The following is a 22,980-nucleotide window of genomic DNA, read 5'->3' as shown; positions in this document are numbered from 1 at the left end:
ATTACCAGTCTTAGATACTGTAGGTCAGTGGTTACATCCCAAATGGCACCAGATTCCCGATAGTGGACTATTTTTAACGAGAGTGGTGTGAACAATCCTCCCACTGTAGCAGCTTGTTATAAACATTATGCCTTTATAGTAAATAGTGGTATCATTATACTGGCGTACAGCCGATGCCATGAGGTCCGTGTTTTCTGATGATTCTATCTACCATGGTAATCCCCTGATATTTGTGGCTTTAACAGAGTACTTGCACTTGGCAACTGTCCCTCTACAGAATGACAGACTAAAATGTTAGCTCGATTAACTAATGGTTATTTGGAAATCTACAGTGCACACAAAGAAACACACACACAGTGTGTACAGTGGCGACTAAATTACTGACACCCTTGATAAAGATGTGCAAAAATAATTAATTCAAATACTGAGCTATTGTATGCACCAAGAAAATGGGGGAAATTATATTATAATAATACAATTGCTCAGAGAAAGCGATTTTGTTTAACAATTAATACTTTTTTTTAATCAAAAAGGTAGGGGTCAAAACTAAACTAAAACTAAACACCCCTAAAGATTCTCATAAATAATGTTGTCAAAAGTTCAGCATTTGGTCCCATATTCCTAGCACACAATGACTAAATCAAGCTCATTTGAAGTTTGTTTTGGTTGTTTCAGATGATTTTGTCCCCAATAAAAATAATGGTCATGTAGTGTGTCATTTTAGAGCGCAATTTATTGTAAATAAACTTCTACATTAATGTGGATGCTACCATGATTACAGATACCCCCAAGATAATAGCAGACATTCTAACCTCTCCTGTTATTGGTAATAGTATGAGGTTAGCATGTCTTGGGGGTATCTGTAATCATGGTAGCATCCACATTAAATGTAGAAGTGTTTAGAAACATATTCTTATTTAAAATTAAATTGACTCCACATTATTTACCATGCATTTATATTGGGCTGAAATATTCTGAAACACAATCAAAATTAACTGCATATGCATGCAACAAGTTTGTAGTAACAAGCTTGATGCAGTCATTTTATGCGAAGGATGTGGAACCAAATACTAAACTTATGACTACTTGATTTGTAGGAATCTTTGGGTGGTCAACAATTTTGCTTAACAAAATCTCTTTCTCTTAGCAATTGTATTAGCATAAAAGTATAGAATTTCCCAATTTTATTTAGCATACAATATAGCTCAGTATTTGAATCATTTATTTTAACACAGTCATTATCGCTCATCTTTTTCAAGGGTATCAGTAATTTCAGACCCGATTGTACACCCACCCACACAGTACAGCAGACCTTCTAAATGTCAAGGTAATGCAAACCATTAGTCCTATGGGATTTGCTTAAAGTAAAAGTGCATTTATATGATAATGATCAGTAAGAGCCCATGGCATTGGGCTCTGAAGGACAGGGTTGAGAGGGGGAACAGGAGAATAAAGAGTCTGACCTCTGCGGTGGTGCCTGTGATGTAGTGATTACTGGAGCCAGTGGACGTGATCTCAATGCCCTGGAAGGGAGACAACACGGTAATGTAAAATACATTAAAAGACAGACAGAATGAAAAAAAAAAAACCCAAAAAACAAGATCGCTAGATAAGGAGAAATTCCCTGCGTTCTGTGCCCAGCTAATCTGATGTCAGTACTACAGTTAAAAATCACCCATCATCCATCAACCTGCCACAACAACACAATCACAATACCTTCTAGTCCTGCAGTGCTGATGTCATTCAACGTCCCACACAGCAATCAAACCTCCAATCCTTCTCTCCCATGTCATTCTGCTCTAGCTCTAATGTATGTACAGGTGCATACTGATTCATAGTGATCTGCCTGTATGTCATGTCATTTCTCCCTTGAGGTCCTGTTTGATATTTGCGCAGGTACGCTAAGGGGAGCCGTGGGGATCATGATCATGCACGGCCCAGCCACGATCAATACACATAACATGATTCCTGGGGCTTGTAGACATGCCTCTAATAATGACTTCTTGACTGGAGCAGATTAGAAAATAGATCTGAAAGGCCATCGCCACGTCCCTCAGACTCCAGGGTTGTATTCATTAGTGCGTACAATGTAGCAAAACGTTTTGCAATAGAAACGAAGACAAGCTTTTCTTATTGGACATGTTCAGGTAGTCCTTCCCTCTTTCAGTATGTTTTCATGTGTTTAGTGCCTAATGAACATGGCCCAGCTCTTGTTTACAGAAAATGAAGGGAGAGTTAATGGTCAGATGAGACTTGAACAGACCTGGGTATTATTTGGGTCGTTCCACCAACGTAGTACCTTTTGCGTAGTGTTTAAGATACCCTGTTACGATCAACCCTGTTACTTTATTTGGCACTTACTATAGGATTCTTTTATTTACCCTCTTGAGATGTGTTTGCGTTTGTGCAACAAATGTTAGTGCATCGAATCATATGACATCGAATCATATGACATCGAACTGCATCAATTCGTTCCTCTAATCAAACCGAATCGCACCAAATTGTTTAAAGCTAAAACGGATCGTTCCTGTATCATATCAGATACGTATCAAATCGTCTTAAAGGGGAAAGATGCTGTATTGGGAATTTTAAAACACATTTTTGTGTTCATGCAAGTGGCTGACTGAACGAATCCTCACTATCAGTAGCTGCAATTTGGCAGTATGCCCAGACCTTGTTTTGAGAGCAAAAGATCTGTTTCAAGGTCTCAGCTTAGAGAGAAGACTCGTGAGGTATTGGTCTGTCACATGTTATGAACCAGTATTGGTCAGTCACATGAATGAAACAAAATGGTAATGATGAATTAATTATGCTAAATCATGCAAATATAACTTGTCTGTGTATAGCTGAATATAAGACAACTGCTGGGGACTGCCTAGGCAGAGCTCCTGATAGACGTGTACATTGAGTTGATTGGAACCTCTCCAGCGCGCTGACAATAAACAGGATGATTGACTGAGTGTCCCTGTGTAAGAATTTCCACAACAATATGGCGTCAACAAACAGGATGATTGATTCTGCTTTCCAGTGGGGGTCTACGAGGAAAACCGGTGGCACATTTTATGAAGTGTGAGGGAAATTCCCACCTGACCAAAAGACGACGAGACCCGCCCAGAACAGACCCTTACTGTGAGCTGCCCAGGAGGAGACACATCATCCGCGAACAATTGAGGGACGGCAATTGATTTCAGTAAGTCAATTTATATGAATCTGTATAATATATATATTTTTAAATCAAAGCCTGTAACGCATTAAAAGGTACCCATAGTCTTATAGAGAGAAGACTATTCACTAGTTGTATGAGAAGACTAGAGCGAGGGCGTAACAGTACCATGGAAAGCCCCGCTGACAGCTATCTATAGGCATTTAGAAGACATGTCTTTGTAGTCTGCAACCACTACAAAATAACAAGGTATTTTTGAATTAGGGGTGTTATTTATATGTATAGCAGGTAGCGGCAAGAGAACCGTTGATGAGGATCCATGTGGTTCATAGCAAGTAACGACAAGAGAGAATCATTGACGATGCACATGGGGTAATGAGGAGATTACCGAGTGTGTTTGGGAATAGTACTAAGTGAAAGTTGTGTGATTGTGAGATATGGAATAAGCTGAAATATTGATATTTGGATAACAAGAGCTGATTGAAATTTGGATAATACATGGATTGAAATTTAGCTATTAAGAATTGAGTGATTGAGAGCTGTCAGGGGACAAGCTCCAGTGTGAATATGGAGTGAATGGCCTTTCTAGGGAGTTTTTCCTAGCCACCGTGCTTCTACACCTGCATTGCTTGCTGTTTGGGGTTTTAGGCTGGGTTTCTGTACAGCACTTTGAGATATCAGCTGATGTACGAAGGGCTATATAAATAAATTTGATTTGATTTGATTTGAATGTAAGCTGTGTTTTCCAGTTGTGTGTGAGTTGATCATAACGTTATCTAGATGTCTGTCCAACACAGCTGTAGGATCTAAAGGTAGAGATAATATGTCTCAGAAATGTCATACGTAAAATGTCTCAGAGGATAACAGGTCTCGTTCGTAACGAGGATAACATGTGTTGGGGTATAATCAGAATTGGTTGGTAACATAGGTAAGATGTTTTATATTCATCATATGTTTGTAAGTTACTTCTCATCAAGAATGTTATTTTTGTATAATACTGTGGCGGGGTTGCAGTTATCTGTTCTATGTCAAGACTAAGTTGCATGGGCCGCAGAGAGGGGAGAGGTCAAGGTATCATCATGTGTAAACATATCTTTTGCTCCACTGTGTCTGTGTGCCAGTCACTCCCTACATTTCCCATTGGGGAAAGCAGAATGTTGTTTGAGAGTGATCCATGTGTATAAGTAGATTGAGAAGGTCTTCCTATTGGGAAGAAGGGAGTCAAGGTTGAAGTAAACAGATTATGGAGACTAATGAAAGTACCAACGTGAATGGTAATTGGCTTTCAGATAGCAATCCAATATTTTAGTCATTTGAAGTAGTAAGACAGAGGGATTGAGCATTGCGACTTAAATTAGAGGCCACTCACTCTTCTTGGCTTGGGCCACTGTTTAAGTCATCTGTTGTTTGTGATTTAAGATAAGCTTTTTGTGGAACAGTAGTTAGCCGCCAGTACACACTGAACTCAAACAAGCTGTGACAGACACAGTGTGGAAATTTGGAACAGTTTGTACATAATTGTATGTCAATGCAACAGGTAAAAAATATTAAGATTACAAGAGAATGGTTTACTTTAGAATGTGCCTTATTCAGCTTTACAGGACACCGTATCATCTCATGTGTATGAAGTTTAATTCTGTATATGCATGTGTTAATTAAGACTTCCTGCCCAAGATGCAGTAAACTCGATTTATGATTAAGAATTTTTAGGACCGATTAAAATGCAAAGTAAAAACTAAGTACGTGTGAATTTTCTTTCTTGGGACTGATGGAATGTCTGCTATTACCCTTTTTTCATGTTTATGAATGATTCTGTATCTCTCCCTTTGAAAGGCTTCCTGAGGCATGCGCCTTGGGAGAGCAGCTAAAAGTTCCCAGATCCAGCTGTTAAGGGATCTCCCAAATTAAGCAAGGCCTGGACATTTGGTTTGTGTTTACCCTACGATTTCTGCCACACACACACACGCCAGAACCCACACACAACCCACCTGTTAATTAATATTTGTTAGTGGTGTTAATATTGGTTTCTGGGGTGGGGTCTATTTATTTGGTTTTAGTGGGTTTTTCAGGGATTAGAAAGGATGCTGTACACCTTTTAACCTCTCTAGGGAATGTGGCATCCCACCTGGCCAACATCCAGTGAGATTCAAATACAGAAATACTCATAAAAATTCAGAAAAGATACAACTATTTTACATAGGTTTAAAGTTTAACTTCTTGTAAACCCAACCACACTGTCAGATTTTAAAAATGCTTTACGGCGAAAGCATACCTTACAATTATTTGAGAACATGCCCAGCAGACAAATCATTAAGTCAGAAATAGAGACAAAATGAATCACTTCCCTTTGATGATCTTCATATGTTTGCACTCAGAAGACATTCATTTATTCAATAAATGTTCCTTTTGTTCGATAAAGTCTCTTTATATCCGATACTCACCCCCATTAAAAACGCAGTCACAACAGGCAGACAAAAAAAATCCAAATTGTATCCGTAAAGTTCATAGAAACATGTCAAACAATGTTTATATTCAACCCTCGGGTTGTTTTTAGCCTAAATAATCGATAATATTTCAACCGGACAATAACGTTGTCAATATAAAAGGTAAAAAAAGAAAAGGCACTCTCAGTCGCGCGCATGAAAAAGCTCTGTGACACGGCAGGGTCCACTCATTCAGACTGCGCTTACTCCCTCATTTTTAAGAATACAAGCCTGAAACAATTGCTGAAGACTGTTGACATCTAGTGGAAGGCTTAGGATCTGCAATTTGAGTCCTAAGTCAATGGATAATGTAATGGCATTGAATAGAATAGGTTTTCTCCTGCCAAATCAGTTATGTTATACTCACAGACATTATTTTAACAGTTTTGGAAACCTTAGAGTGTTTTCTATCCAAATCTACTAATTATATGCATATCCTATCTTCTGGGCCTGAGTAGAAGGCAGTTTAATTTGGGCATGCTTTTCATCCAAAATTCCAAATGCTGCCCACTACCCTAGAGAAGTTAAACAAAAATGTTTAAAATGTTTGAAGCATAATTAAATAAATGTCTGAGGTACAGGAAAACTAACACTCACTTAATAGGGCTGACTGATCTGTTTGGTCTTCCTGGTGAGGCCTGATCACCCTCACTAGAAAGACAGGAGACAGTTTATGGGCTACGTAAAAACAAATAATTAAGAAGTGTATAATTTATCAATAGTCTGTGTGAGATTCGGACCACGAGAAGAACAGAGAGATCGCTGCACCTCAATGAGGGACACCTGTCTTTAGTCTGTTTTACCATTACCTTATGGGATACAATTATTTAAATTGTGTTATTCTAATTGGTTTACTTTTGATTTAACAGGCAGTGTTGTTTTTTTTGGGACGGATGAATCAAGATGTGAGTCATGTGTCCAAAGAGGGGGATTATCGGTCCCCTGGGGCCCTTCAGTAAATAAGCAAACATTTTTTTCACATGCCTGCCTGTAAAAGAACAAAAGAGATGTTGGTATTGGATGACAGTTATTTCAAATGGATTGAAGTTTTCCACACCTCTAGTTTTATATGAAGATGTGTATTGCGGTTGTCGTTTACGTTTCTGTCTTGCTTCTTCGTTTTTGTCTTACCATATTGGGTCTGCTGGAGTGTCTGGATTTCTCCCTAAGGATTAGGGGGTCCAGCTGTGTGGTGTTATTCTCCTTTACATTTGTTTTAGGAAATCTGGATTTCCTAAATCAGATAGTAATACTAATTTGTCATACAGTAAATTAGAAATGCCCTCAACTACTGTTGTTCCGGTCTGTCCTCTCTCGAGGTTATGGTGAAGGTGACCATAGATGGTATCTAGATGCATGGAAGATAATTTGACCAAGAACAGTGTGAACCTCAACACACCCTCTAACTGGCTGAAGTAACGGTTGACAATGGCGTTCAAAATGGTCCTTCACGTCTACCGTGAGACCTGAGTCCGAGCCAGCAACCTGTACACAGCATCCAGTCGAAGCTATCAACTGTCTTTTCTCTCATGCTTTTTCTCTCGGGAGTGCGACATGGGTCCTTGGAGAGAGATCCAGTCCAAACTTCTCTCATGCTGCTGGTTGGAAAATGGACAAAGACATACTGGATTGTAAAGGACAGTGGCAGCTCAGGTGAGAGACATTATCAAGGGCCATCCACTTTGAACATATGCCATTAAAAAGGACGAACTGAAACCCTATCTGAAGAAGAACTTGAAGAAATGGCAGGAAGGATGAGTGCCTTTGGTCAAGAATGCCCGTAATTGATTTCGGCTTATCTAAAATGGTTTATTTGGGGTATCAGGTTGATTGTGGAGGTCTGCACACTGTGAAATGTATAGTAATTTAGACTAAGAACACATTGAGATACCAATCTATCATTACCACAAGTGATGAGAAAAGTTGATGCTAGAAATATAAGATGAATATACTGTATGTCAATGTAAATGTAAATTCTGTCAGTATTGGTGTGTGCTAAGTTGAGGTTCTTAAATGAAAGTAATAGAACCAACATGAAGCACTAAGGACTGTCATTATTAATTTGGGTTTGATCATTTATTAATAGTTATAATTAGGAAAGGTGAGGCTTGGACTAACCATGCCCCAACCTCATTCTTATCAAGGTTGGTGTGAAACTTATAACGTGTTCTCTCTTCCCTGTGAAATGTTATTAACATGCTGTAAGGCGATCTGTGCCTCTCTGGCTGATAAGATTTCAGCAGCTAACATGTTTTCTGCTCCTCCAGAGGATGATGAAACTAATGAGCTGGATGAGCTCCTATTTCCCCCTGCAGATACGGACGGTAATGATTGAAGGTTTTTTTATTTTAACAAGTTGAGGGTAAGGTCATCTAAACCCTTAACCTGTTTACATTAATGTGGAACACTGAGCTGATAAGCAAGCACCAACCTTTTGAAGGTCTTAGCAGAATTGTTAAACAACTGGATTTTATATTTTCACGAAGTTGATGTCCCAGGGACAGTTCGTGAAAAAACATGTCAATCCAACCCGATTCTGGTAAGAGATATGGAAACAATGGTTAACACAAAAGATTTATTCACCTCTGAATCTAGAGATCCCTTGAGCATGTGTGTGTATTTTTGATACTCACTCCCATTAATAGAAATATAACCTTTATTATGATTATATTATTACCATACTAATTTGATTGTACAACCCAGTATGTAGGGTTTGAAATTATGAATTGTCTGAGTTTTTTCCTGTGTTGAGTTCCCTCCCTTAGGAGTATAGAATATTTTGATATAGAAGCTAAAATCTAAACTCTTACATGAAAATAAAATGCTTATTATCACACAAGTGATAAGAGGATGGAACGTAATGGGAATTTTAATGTTGGTTCTTTTCTTATAACTCATTTCTATGTTCTATTCACGTGCTGTTCAATAAACCAATTTCTGTGTTCATGCATGTGGCTGAATCCTCACTACAAGTAGCTGCAACTTGACGGTACGCCCAGACCTTGTTTTGAGAACGAAAGATATTTCAGTTTGAAGGTCTCAGCTTAGAGAGAAGAAGCCTCGTGAGGTGTTGGTTTGTCACATGTTACGAACCAGTATTGGTCAGTCACATGAATGAAAGAATTTCCACAACAACGCACATACCTATCTATCTATCTAAGGGTAACAGGGTTGACGTGTTAAAAGTCAACCCGCTCAGTTTTCCGCCACAAAACACGAAAAAAATGACCAAAAAGAGTTCACGTGCTTTAACACTTGATTTGACTATTAGAAGTGAAATGTTTCACTTGAAAAATATATTTAAAAAGGAATAGTTTCCCCACATGAAAATTTAAAGTTTAATTCACATAACAGGGTTGACCTTGAAATTAGGGACAGGCATTCCATGTGATTATAATCACATGAAATAAATGATCATCTTCAGAAATGACTGTCAAAGCAAAACAATAACGAGGGGCTTACAATGTTGGTGAAAACTTGCCAAAATGTTGGGGTTAAGTGGGTTAAAATCTTCCTAGAAGTCACAGAAGGTGCACAGAGGGACATGTCAAAATGCCAAATTTTTCACTTTAGGAAGTATTTTTTCATATAAAATAATATATATTTATTGAATTGTCCATGTGGTCTATATTAAAAGGGCACTTCATTTAATAAAACTGACATTTACAATTCTATATTGGTGTGAAACGGTACTCATTTGGTGGAACAACCCATATTTGTTTCCTTTCAGGGGCTTTAGCTGCGCTTAATTGAGCTTGCCTGGCGTGAAGGAACCAATGGAAGTTGCAAAAACTGCAGATTTGGCACTTCAGGCAGGCTCAACCAAAAATGAAAAGGATGGGAAAGAATACAGATACTATCTGAACCCAGATCTCTGTGTGAGAAAAAGACTGTTGGGGCAGCTAGAGCAGATCAATTATAGAGCTTCTATATTCTGTTTCTCATGATCAACATTTACGATTTTTAAAGAAATTCTATATTAATTTTCTATGAGATTCTTCTGACTGGATTTAAAAGGCAACAGGGGTTTTAAATCACTGCAGTGCAATGTGACATGCACCAGACTGCAGTAAATCCTCAATGCCAGCCAAGTTCTAATACCAATGATCCATTCTAACCAATCACTCTTTGACAGGTCACATCACACCAACAGTAAACTGACTAGACTTGGGTGAGCATAGGTCCATAATCTTCCTCCAACAGTCAACTAAAAGGGGGAAAATTAACCCATTTCCACCTTTTCAGTTTACTTGAGCACATGGAATGAGCAAAAATCGGTAAGATATTGATATTGTTTCTTCACATAACTTGAAATATGTTTTCCTAGGTGCTTGTCCATTGGTTTTCACCATTTTGATGAAAAGGTCAATACTTGAATCCTCATTTAAGTAAGTATAATTTATAAGAATATACATTTCTAACTTAAGCTTATTTTTTTTCTTGCAGAGTGGGAAATGTGCCTTCTTCCCCTCATGTAACTCGAAATATGTCACACTCAGTATGTGTCTTGGGTTGTGCTGTCTCCATGGCAATAACTTTGCACAATGCTGTAGCACAACGAAAATGTCAGAGGAAGGAAACTGAAAATGTGAACAGAAAGAGAATCAGGGAACATAAAATAAAAAAAAGTGGGGTGTTGGTGAAACATGGAGTGAAAATGGAAAACTGAGTCAGAGCGAGAGAAAATGGAACAGCAAAGAGAGAAAAGTGGACACCTACAGTGCATTCGGAAAGTATTCAGACCCCTCGACTTTTTCCACATTTTGTTAAGTTACAGCCTTATTCTAAAAGTGATTAAATTATTTCCCCTCGCATCAATCTACACACAATACCACATGACGACAAATATTTTTTTTTTTTTCGAAATTTTTGCTAAAAAATGAAATATTACCTTTACATAAGTATTCCGACCCTATACTCTGTACTTTTTGTTGAAGCACCTTTGGCAGCGATTACAGCATTGAGTCTTCTTGGGTATGACGCTACAAGCTTGGGACACCTGTATTTGGGGAGAATCTACCATTCGTCTCTGCAGATCCTCTGAAGCTTTGTCAGGTTGGATGGGGAGTGGTGCTGCACAGCTATTTTCAGGTCTCTCCAGAAATGTTAGATCGGGTTCAAGTCCAGGCTATACCTGGGCCACTCGAGGACATTCAGAGACTTGTCCCAAAGCCACTCCTGCGTTGTCTTGGCTGTGTGCTTAGAGTCGTTGTCCTGTTGGAAGGTGAACCTTCGCCCCAGTCGGAGGTCCTGAGCAGGTTTATCATCAAGGATTTTGATGTACTTTGCGCCGGTCATCTTTTCCTCGATCCTGACTAGTCTCCCAGTCCCTACCACTGAACAACATCCCCACAGCATGATGCTGCCTCCAACATGCTTCAGCATAGGGATGAATGCCAGGTTTCCTCCAGACGTGACACTTGGCATTAAGGCCAAAGAGTTGGCTTCATCAGACCGGAGAATTTGTTTTTTCTCAAGGATGATCAATGGAAACAGGGTGCACCTGAGCTCAATTTCAAATCTCATGTTTGTAAAAAACAAAATGTCACTGTCATTATGGGGTATTGTGTGTAGATTGCTGAGGAAATGTTTTTAAAAAAATCCATTTTATAATAAGGCTGTAACGTAACAAAATGTGGAACAAGTGAAGGGGTCTGAATACTTTCCGAAGGCACTGTATAACAATGGAGGTCGAGTGAGAACTAATTGCATAGAGTGAGTGACAGCTGGAGGAAAGTGGACAAGAAGTTTGAAGAAATGATCAGAGAGGATGATTAAACAGATGGGAAATAAAGAGGACAGAGAGTGAGAGAAGTAATAAGTTTGAAATGTAGAGCAGAGAGAGATGGAGACAACATGAGTCATCCCTAAAGGATGACCAAGCTGACCTAAAGGACTTATGTCAGATTAGTAAGATAGAGGTAGAGACAGGTTAGAGGTAGAAGGCGCTCAATAGAAGGTGTTCTGATTTTCTCTGTCTCTGACCAACCTGACTAACCAAAAGGTAGAGGGCGACGTGGCAGAGGCAAAGGAAGAAACAGACAGAGCCCAATAACAGGTGATTGGTTAGCCAAAGCCGGTCCCAGATCTGATTGGTTAGTTCAAATTTTTGACATTGACAGTGGACCAGTTACCAGGTGGTCGCCGGGGGAGGCAGGCACCAGGTCAACACTCTCCAACTGGGCAGTGTGGGAAAGGAGCGCCTCTGGACTGCAGTTCAGGATCTCGTCGCACACTGCCTCCAACTGACGACACTGACGGGACAGACAGATGTTGTATATGAAAAATGGTTTCACTTATATTTGATATCTTATATGGGTATACAATTTGATTTCTACAGATCTTATCCAGAGTGACTTACATTTACCTTACGATAGCTTGGTGAGACAACAACATATCACAGTGGTATCAATGAAGTACTTATCAGTAAAGTCAATACTACTAGGAATTTTGTGTGTGTGTGTGTGGGCGGTGGGGTTCTCCAGGATTCATTTAAGGTACTATTTGAAGAGGTAGGTTTTCAGACATTTCGAAAGGTGGGCAGGGATTCTGCTGTCCTAGCTTCAAGAGGAAGCTGGTTCCACCATTGGGGTGCCAGGACAGAGAAGAGCGTTGACTCGGCTGAGCAGGAGCTGACCACCATAGGGTTTGAGCATAGCCGGGTGCTTGTGTTGGGGTGTAGGGTTTGAGGATAGCCTGAAGGTAGGGAGGAGCAGTTCCCCTTGCTGCTCTGTAGGGAAGCACCATAGTCTTGTAGTGGATGTAAGCAGAGGAGCGGGGCGACATGGGAGAATTCGACAAGGCTGATGACACGAGCCTGGATTAGGACCTGCGTCGCTTCTTGTGTGAGGAAGGGCATAGGGCATACAAAGCAAGAGAAGGTAAAGAGGAAGGAGTGGAAGGATGATAGGTACTCAGGACGTTTAGTTTTCCTCCATTTCTGCTCAGCTGCCCGCAGCCCTATTCTATGAGCTCGCAGTGAGTCACTCAGTCACGGAGTAGGAGTGGAGGGCCGAGACGGTCGGGAGCAAAGGGGACAGTGAGAGTCAAAGGATGTTGAAAGGGACGAGAGTAAGGTTGAAGAGTCAGAATTAGGAGACAGGAGAGAAGGATTTAGCAGAAGGTAGAGATGATAGGATAGAAGATGAGAGTAATGGGAGAGAGAGATTGCAATGGTGCATGGCCGTCTGAGTAGGAGCTGAGTTGGTAAGGTTGCTGGAGAGAGGGAAAGAAAAATAAACAAAGTAGTTAGCAGAGACACAGAGGGGGGTTGTAGTGAGATTAGTAGGCAAACAGACTCTAGTAAAGTTGAGGTCAAGCACATTGCCTGCCTTGTGAGTGGGAGGGGACTGGAAAAGGAGAAGTCAAAAAAGGAAAGGAAGAAAGAAAGAAAGATGTGGAAAGAAATTCATCGAAGCCAGGTGGTACAATGTTGAAGTCACCCAGTATGATGAGTGGTGAGGCATTGTTGGGAAATTAGCTCATCAAGTTGTCAAGCTCATTAAGGAAGAGCAAATGTTGGGTGATAGATGGCAACAATATAAAGCTTGAGTGGACAAGTGACAGTGACAGCAAGGAATCCAAATGAGGAGAGACAGACAGGTTAGAGGGGGGGAAATGTTTTAAAAAATCGTGACTTTGGAGAAATTAGTAGCATTGTGCCACCAGCGCGACTATCCAGATGCTCTCGGACTATGAGGGAACACTTAGTCAGAAAACGACAGAGCAGCTGGAGTAGCAGTGTTCTTCGGGGTAATCCATGTCTCCTTCAGCGCCGAAAAGTGGAGGGATTTAAGGGCAAAATAGGCTGACATGAACTCAGCCTTCTTGACCGCAGATTGGCAGTTCCAAACGCTGCCTGATACTAGGAATTCCACATGGGCTGTGCGCGCAGGGTAGACGAAATTAGAAGGGTTGACAGCCAATGGGTGGGGAACATGTAAAGCCTACAGAAAGAGGAGTGAACAGGGATAGAAAACACACAATTGACAAAGCTACAAAAGAGTAAAATAAGAATCTGAAAATAATTAGGTAATATACTCAAGTGAGAGAGCGATGTGCAGCCTTCCTCTTTTTCCTTCCTCGAATAACTATGCAGAACAACTCGCCAGAAAAGTCTTTGTTTTGGTGAAGAGACCGCCTCTGACAAGACTGCCGCTGATATGACTGCCGCTTACGATCTACGCTTACTTATAATATAACCTTCTTTCACCATGTTTTATTCCTATATTTTGATATATAAAATCAAATGCTTCAAATCCAGTTGCTGTTAGCATTAAAATTAAACAATTACAATACAAATAGTTTTGGGGGGGTTGCACTGCACATCTAGTAGACACACTATATATACACCAAAGTATGTGGACACCCCATCAAATTATTGGATTTGACTATTTCAGCCACACACGTTGCTGGCAGGTGTGTGAAATCGAACACACAGCCATGCAATCTCCATAAACAAACATTGGCAGTAGAATGGCCTTACTGAAGAGCTCAGTGACTTTCAACGTGGCACCGTCATAGGATGCCACCTTTCCAACAAGTAAATTCATAAAATTCTGCCCTGCAAGAGTGACTTTCAACGTGGCACCGTCATAGGATGCCACCTTTCCAACAAGTAAATTCATAAAATTCAACTATAAGTGCTGTTATTGTGAAGCGGAAACATCTAAGCGCAACAACGGCTCAGCCGAGACGTGGTAGAGGCTACACAAGTTTACAGAACAGGACCCCTGAGTGCTGAAGAATGTAAAAAAAAGTCTTTCCTCAGTTTCAACACTCACTGCTCACTGCCATTGGACTCTGGAGCAGTGGAAAAGCGCTTTCTGGAGTGCTGAATCACGCTTCACCATCTGGCAGTCCGACGGTCGAATCTGGGTTTGGCGGATGCCAGGAGAACGCTACTTCCCCAATGCATAGTGCCAACTGTAAAGTTTGGTGGAGGAGGAAAAATGATCTGGGGCTGATTTTAATGGTTAGGGCATGGCCCCTTAGTTTCAGTGAAGGGAAGTCTTAACACAACAGCATACAAGAACATTCTAGATGATTCTGTGCTTCCAAATTTGAGGCAACAGTTTCGGGAAGGCCGTTTCCTGTTTCAGCATGACAATTCCCCTCTGCACAAAGCGAGGTCCATAAAGGAATGGTTTGTCAAGATCGGTGTGGAAGAACTTGACTGGCCTGCACAGAGGCTTGATCTCAACCCCATCGAACACCTTTGGGATGAATTGGAATGCCAACTGCCGAGCCAGGCCTAATTGCCTAACATCAGTGCCCGACTTCACTAATGCTCGTTGCTGAATGGAAGCAAGTCCCCAACATCTAGTGGAAAGCCTTTCCAGAAGAGTGAAAGCTGTTATAGCAGCAAAGGGGGACCAACTCCATATGAATGCCCATGATTTTGGAATGAGAGTTCGACGAGCACGTGTCCACATACTTTTGGTCATGTAGTGTATTTGAGTAGGGACAGATTTAATCAAAACATCGATATATTGAAGAAACAACAGTGAGATAGAGAACATTCTTTCAATGAACTAATAATTAGGAACAGTTTTAAGAAAAGGCAGTAGTTGAGGGAAAGAAAACAGTGGCTATGAGTGTACTCACGATGGAGATGATGTCCTTTTCTTTCTCGTAAACTGTTGAATCCTGTCAAAAGAGCACAGTGAAAACAACAAGATCAGGGACAGGTGTAAACCTTACAAATAATATACAAACACCGCTGAGACTGAAAAACCATTTGCAGAGAGCAGTATCATTTGACAATTGGACGATCTGATGGTTTCATGTCCCACTTTCTCTGATAAAAAAGGCCTGATGCATTCCCAAAGACCAGGAAGTGGACAATCCAAGAGTACTAGGAACACTACAACACCCACAATCCTCTCTGCTAATACTAACTGTGACACATGCCATCCAGGCCACTCACGGTATTTACCTCACTCGTCATTTCATTGACAAACACCTTTTTAGAGAGGCAGACCAATTGTATTCAAAGTCACTGTTTCGCAATGTGGATACCAGGTTATGTCAACATAGAGGAGCGAGTGGGAGGTACATTTTTTCCCTGAGATAGTGCGAGTGTGTGTTTAACTGGGTTGCCCTGTGAGGGAGGGTAAATCCTGTGAACTCCTGTGAGCAGTGAATGCTAGGATTAGAGTTAACTAATTAAAGGTTGTGTGACGTGAGAGGGAAAGCAAGAGATAAAGGGAGAGAGAAAGAGTCGCTTGAGTTTGATTTATTTACATCGGGTTACCTACATCAAAAAGGTAGCCTAATTTCATAACGAGTCCACACCCCATGCAATTGGTTGTATATGCCTCAACCCGAAGAACCACACATCTGGAAAAACATTTACTCATTTCGGATTGTGGCATATCGCTGCATCTACAAAACAAAATGGCCTGGGACATGGACGATCTACATTAGACCGCTTTTGAGCTCTGAAAATATCATCCAAACTTTGATTTTGTAGCGGAATGCCTCTTTAAAATTAGAAGTGAAAGGCAAGACCTTAGACCAAATAGCTACAATTTGCAATGTATACATGCACCAGCCAGGAAAAACCCAATACCCTAGCAATGGGTTAATAACATCGAAGGAGTAGGACTAGACGCATTGTAGCATAGCTCTATGACTGATATTGACAACTTCCTCTATGATACATTTTTCTTCTGTATTTGTGAACCCACAGAACAGGATATGACATCTTTGGGCCTATGTCCCAATTGGCACCCTATTCCCTACATGCATAGGGAGTACGGTGCCATTTACGCAACCAGAGTGAAAATCTGCCTGCCCTGAAACTACTCTTAGATCAGGTGGGTAATGGTGAGAGAAAGCACAAGTGTAAATCTAAGCTCACTTCTCAGTGTCACTTCCTCTTTGTGTACTGCACGGATACACGCCAGACCCAAAGCACCACAGCATCCACCACCCAGCCCTGTTCATAACAGGCCCCTCCACTTCGATGTTCAATTTTTCCTCAACATGAGTTCCACACAAACTGTGGTTGCTTCTTAGCAGAAGAATGAATATAAAAGCCTCCATTACTTTTATAATAAATAAAGCCTTCATGAAATTTGGCCTCAGGCTTTGTGCCTTCTCACACATGTAATGAGCCTTCATTGGAATTTAATGAAAGATTGAGTGAGAATTTGCAGCAAATCAGACAGTCCCCCCTACTCCAACACAAGGTTAGGCAAAACTACTCAAACATTATGTTCACTTCTCCAATATAGTTATGTCAAATGTATTTATTTTACCCTTATTTTACCAGGTAAGTTGACTGAGAACACTTTCTCATTTAAAGCAACAACCTGGGGAATAGTTACAGGGGAGAGGAGATGAATGAGCCAATTGGAAGCTGGGGATGATTAGGTGGCCTTGATGGTATGAGGGCAAGATTTGAAATTTAGCCAGGACACCGGTGCTTCATCTACATGTGTGGTATCGATGTTGTGTGTGCTTCGTAGTTGTCTAGGAAACAGATGTGGTTAGGAAAAAGTAAAAAAAATACTTTTGTTTTTTTGGGGTATCTGTACTTTACTTTTTATATTTTTGACAACTTTTACTTCACTACATTCCTAAAGATAATAATGTACTTTTCCCTCCATACATTTCCCACTCCATACATTTTCCCTTACACCCAAAAGTATGTTACATTTTGAATGTCTTGAAGCAAGACAGGAAAATGGTCCAATTCACACACTTATCAAGAGAACATCCCTGGTCATCTCTACTGCCTCTGATCTGGGGGAGTCACTAAATACAAATGCTTCGTTTGTAAATGATGTCAGAGTATGTCCCTGGCTATCTGTAAATTTAAAAAACAATAACATGGTGCCATCTGGTTTGCTTAATATAAGGAATTTGAAATTATTTATACTTAACTATATTTAAAACCAAATACTTTTAGAGACTTTTACGCAAGGACTTTTACTTGAGTCATTGACAATTGGGTACTTTGTACACCACTGCATGCATTAGGTACATGAATATCACTACTCATCCAAATACTACGACTACTCATCCAAATACTACTACTACTACTACTCATCCAAATACTACTACTACTACTCATCCAAATACTACTACTACTACTCATCCAAATACTACTACTACTACTCATCCAAATACTACTACTACTACTCATCCAAATACTACTACTACTACTACTACTACTACTACTACTCATCCAAATACTACTACTACTCATCCAAATACTACTACTACTCCAAATACTACTACTACTCCAAATACTACTACAAATACTACTACTACTACTACTACTACTACTACTCATCCAAATACTACTAAAAACAAATGAAAATAAATACTAAATATAAAAACAAATGAAAATAAATAATCTAATTATATATATATATATATATAAAATTTGATTATTTATGTTTTTATATTTTCTGGGTTAAGGTATAAATATATATATATATAAACTTTTTTTTTTTTAAATACATAAAAAAATATTTTAAAATAGAAATCTGTCAATATCGAATCTCCCATTCCTCAAAAGAAATGGAGAAAAAGACTATTGCGCAACAGCAACTCACTGCCTTCCTGAAGACGAACAATGTATATGAAACGCTTCAGTCTGGTTTTAGACCCCATCATAACACTGAGACTGCATGCATGAAGGTGGTAAATTACCTTTTAATGGCGTCAGACCAAGGCTCTGCATCTGTCCTCATGCTCCTAGACCTTAGTGCTGCTTTTGATGCCATCAATTACCACATTCTTTTGGAGAGATTGGAAACCCAAATTGGTCTACACGGATAAGTTCTTATCTTTCGGAAAGATATCAGTTTGTCTCTGTGGATGGTTTGTCCTCTGACAAATGTTCCTCAAGGTTCTGTTTTAGGACCACAATTATTTTCACTATATATTTTACCTCTTGGTGATGTCATTCGGAAACATAATGTTAACTTTCACTGCTATGCGGACGATATACAGGTGTACATTTCGATGAGACATGGTGAAGCCCCAAAATTGCCCTCGCTAGAAGCCTGTGTTTCAGACATAAGGAAGTGGATAGCGGCAATTTTTTAAAACTTTTCAACTCTGCCAAAACAGAGATGCTAGCTTTAGGTCCCAAGAAACAAAGAGATCTTCTGTTGGATCTGACAATCTTGATGGTTGTACAGTCTCCTCAAATAAAACTGAAGGACCTCGGCGTTACTCTGGACCCTGATCTCTCTTTTGACGAACATATCAAGACTGTTTCAAGGACAGCTTTTTTCTATCTATGTAACATTGCAAAAATGATGCAGAAAAGTTCATCCATGCTTTCATCACTTCTAGATTAGACTACTGCAATGCTCTACTTTCCGGCTACCCGGATAAAGCACTAAATAAACTTCAGTTAGTGCTAAACGGCTGCTAAAATCTTGACTAGAACCCCTAAATTTGATCATATTACTCCAGTGCCAGCCTCTACACTGACTTCCTGTTAAGGCTAGGGCTAATTTCAAGGTTTTACTGCTAACCTACAAAGCATTACATGGGCTTGCTCCTACCTATATCTCTGATTTGGTCCTGTCGTACATACCTACACGTATGCTACAATGGTCTGCCTATCCATGTGAGAGACGCAGACTCGGTCTCAACCTTCAAGTCTTTATTGAAGTCTCATCTCTTCAGTAGGTCCTATGATTGAGTGTAGTCTTGCCCAGGGGTGTGGAGGTGAACGGAAAGGCACTGGAGAGACGAACCGCCCTTGCTGTCTCTGCCTGGCCGGTTCCCCTCTCTCCACTGAGATTATGCCTCTAACCCTATTATGGGGGCTGAGTCACTGGCTTACTGGTGCTCTTCCATGCCATCCCTAGGAGGTGTGCGTCACATGAGTGGGTTGAGTCACTGACACGATCTTCCTGTCTGGGTTGGCGCCCCTCTCGGGTTCATTGTATTCAGCCTCATCTTAGTTGGTGGTTTGAAGATATCCCTGTGGGGGCTGTTATATCCTGCCTGGTTGGCAAGGTTTGGGGGTATTTTCGGACAGGGCCCCTGTCTCCCAACCCCTCCCGTCTCGTTTCTGCCTCCAGTATTTATACTTCAATAGTTTGTGTCGGGGGGGGGGGCTAGGGTCAGTTTGTTATATCTGGAGTATTTCTCCTGTCTTATCCGGTGTCCTGGGTAAATTTAAGCATTCTCCCTCTCCTCCCGGAGGACCTGGGACCTTGCCTCAGGACTACCTGGCCTGATGACTCCTTGCTGTCCTCAGTCCACCTGGTCGTGCTGCTACTCCAGTTTCAACTGTTCAGCCTGCGGCTTTGGAACCCTGACCTGTTCACCGGACGTGCTACCTTGTCCCGGACCTGCTGTTTCCGACTCTCTCTACCGCACCTGCTGTCTCGAACTGTGAATGCTCAGCTATGAAAAGCCAACTGACATTTACTCCTGAGGTGCTGACCTGTTGCACCCTCTACAACCACTGATTATTTGACCCTTTGAACATCTTGGCCACATACTGTTATAATCAACTCTTATTTTTTTTTAAATCTCAAATCTTTTTCCGAGCCACCATGCTTCTACATCCGCATTGCTTGCTGTTTGTGGTTTTAGGCTAGGTTTCTGTATCACACTTTGTGACATCAGCTTAAGTAAAAAATGACTTTATAAATACATTTGATCGATTGATTGATTGGAGAAATGAGCTTAAATTCCAACATTTCTCTACACAGCTAAAATGGGGGCCTCAAACTTAGCAGGGCCAACCGCGTACCCTGCCACGTTCACCACGTACAGTGCCTTCAGAAAGTATTCACACCCCTTGATTTTTTCAACATTTTGTTGTTACAGACTAAATTTAAAATAGATTAAAATGTTGATTTTTGGTCACTGGCTTACACACAATACCCCATAATGTCAAACTGGAATTATGTTTTTCTTTTTTTTCTCGATTCTTTTTCTAATTGATACAAAATAAAAAGCTGAAATGTCTTGAGTCAAAAAAGTACTCAATCCCTTTGTTGTGGCAACTAAGTTCAGAAGTAAAAATGTGCTTAACAAGTCACATAATAAACTGCAGGGACTCAATCTGTGTGCAATCAGTGTGTTTAACATGATTTTTGAATGACTACCTTCTCTGTACCCCACACATACAATTATTTGTAAGGTCCCTCAGTCGAGCAATGCATTTCAAACAGGAAGGTTTTCCAATGCCACACAAAGAAGAGTACCTATTGGTAGCAGACATTGAATATCCCTTTGAGCATGGTGAAGTTATTAATTTACACTTTGGATGTTCTCAATTCACCCAGTCACTACAAAGATACAGGCGTCCTTCCTAACTCAGCTCCCGGGGATGAAGGATTTCTGGATTTCACCATGATGCCATTTGTAACTTTAAAACTGTTAAGAGTTTAATGGCTTTGACAGGAGAAAACTGAGGATGGATCAACAACATTGTTGTTACTCCACAATACTAACCTAATTGACAGAGTGAAAAGAAGGAAGCCTGTACATGATTCAAAATATTCCAATAGCATCCTGTTTGCATTAAGGCACTATAGTAATACTGCAAACAAAGTGGCAAAGAAATGAACTTTTTGTCCTGAATACAAAGTGTTGTGTTTGGGGCAAATCTAATACAACACATTACTGAATACCACTCTCCATATTTTCAAGCATAGTGGTGGCTGCATAATGTTATGGGTATGCTTGTAATCGTTAAGGACTGGGGAGTTTTTCAGGATAAAAAAATGAAAAGAAAATGGAGCTACGCACAGGCAAAATCCTAGAGGAAAACCTGGTTAAGTCTGCTTTCCACCAGAAACTGGGAGATTAATTGACCTTTCAGCAGAACAATAACCTAAAACACAAGGCCAAATCTACACTGGAGTTGCTTACCAAGAAAACAGTAAATGTTCCTGAGTAACCCAAGTTACAGTTTTGACTTAAATCTGTACTGAACAAAAATATGAAACGCAACATGTGAAGTGTTGGCCCCATTTTCCATGAGCTGAAATAAAAGATCCCAGAAATGTTGCATATGCACAAAAAGCATATTCCTCTGAAATGTTGTGCACAAATTTGTTTACATCCCTGTTAGTGAGTATTTCTCATTTGCCAAGATAATCCATCCACCTGACAGGTGTGGCATATCAAGAAGCTGATTAAACAGCTCATTACACAGGTGCACCTTGTGCTGGGGACAATAAAAGGCCACTTTAAAATGGGTAGTTTTGTCACACAAAACAATGCCACAGATGTCTCAAATTTTAAGGGAGTGTGCAATTGGCAGGCGGACTGCAGGAATGTCCAACAGAGCTGTTGCCAGATCATTTAATGTTAATTTCACGACCATAAGCCTCCTCCAACGTCGTTTTAGAGAATTTGGCAGTACATCCAACAAGCCTCACAACTGCAGACCAAGTGTAACCACGCCGGCCCAGGACATCCACATCCTAATTTCTTCATTTCAAGTGACTAATTTCCCTCTATGAACTGTAACTCAGTAAAATCTTTAGAATTGTTGCATGTTCTGTTTATATTTTTGTTCAGTAGACATACAAATCTATGGCAAGACCTGAAAATGGTTGTCTAGCAATGATCAACAACCAATTTGATAGAGCTTGGAGGAATTTGTAAATAATAAAATGGGTAAATGTTGCACAATACAGGTGTAGAAAGCTCTTAGAGACTTTCCCAGAAAGACTCACAGCTGTAATCACTGCCAATGTTGCTTCTACAAAGTATTGAATTGGTTTTTCATTCAAGGGTTTTCTTTATTTTTACTATTTTCTACATTGTAGAATAATAATGAAGACATCAAAACTATGAAATAACACATATGGAATCATGTAGTAACCACAAAAGTGTTAAACAAATCTAAATATATTTTATATTTCAGATTCTTCAAAGTAGCCACCCGTTGCCTTGATAACAGCATTGCACACAAATAGTACAAATAAAGAAAAACCCTTGAATCAGTAGGTGTCCAAACCTTTGACTGATACGGTATGAGATTATTCTATTAATTTTCAATACATTTGAAAATATGAAGAAAAAAATGGGTATTGTGTGTAGATGGGTAAGACATGTATTTTTTAAATAAATGTTGAATTCAGGCTGTAACAACAAATGTGGAATAAATCAAGGGATATGAATACTTTCTGAAGGCACTGTAAGCCCCTTCTTGATACAGAAATGTGTGTTTCTATGTACCTCTGTTCACTTTGTCACTGTGCCTCTTCGTGTGTATTTTTGCTCTTGACCAAATAAGACAGAATGTGTTCCCTGTTAGCAGGGCAGACAGGAACAATCTATTAAAAGACAGAGGGACATACCTAGGGTGGATCTCATTACACTTCAACACAC

The 22,980-nt window shown here is 40.1% G+C and overlaps 1 protein-coding gene across 2 annotated transcripts in view; it reads right to left on the bottom strand.

Moving 5' to 3' along the window:
* The window catches only part of cnksr1 (connector enhancer of kinase suppressor of Ras 1), an 83,281-nt gene that overhangs the window by 27,379 nt on the left and 32,922 nt on the right, over positions 1 to 22,980 (bottom strand). For both annotated transcript variants that reach the window (XM_042325564.1, XM_042325565.1), the window contains exons 5-7: positions 15,253 to 15,294; positions 11,781 to 11,900; positions 1,464 to 1,523 (exon numbers count right to left, since the gene is read on the bottom strand). In XM_042325564.1, coding sequence (XP_042181498.1) covers positions 1,464 to 1,523; positions 11,781 to 11,900; positions 15,253 to 15,294 — 222 coding nt within the window. The remainder of the gene's footprint in view (positions 1 to 1,463; positions 1,524 to 11,780; positions 11,901 to 15,252; positions 15,295 to 22,980) is intronic.

Source organism: Oncorhynchus tshawytscha, linkage group LG08, assembly GCF_018296145.1.
Source record: "Oncorhynchus tshawytscha isolate Ot180627B linkage group LG08, Otsh_v2.0, whole genome shotgun sequence".
NCBI lineage: Eukaryota > Metazoa > Chordata > Actinopteri > Salmoniformes > Salmonidae > Oncorhynchus > Oncorhynchus tshawytscha.
This window is presented reverse-complemented; position numbering and strand designations above follow the sequence as displayed.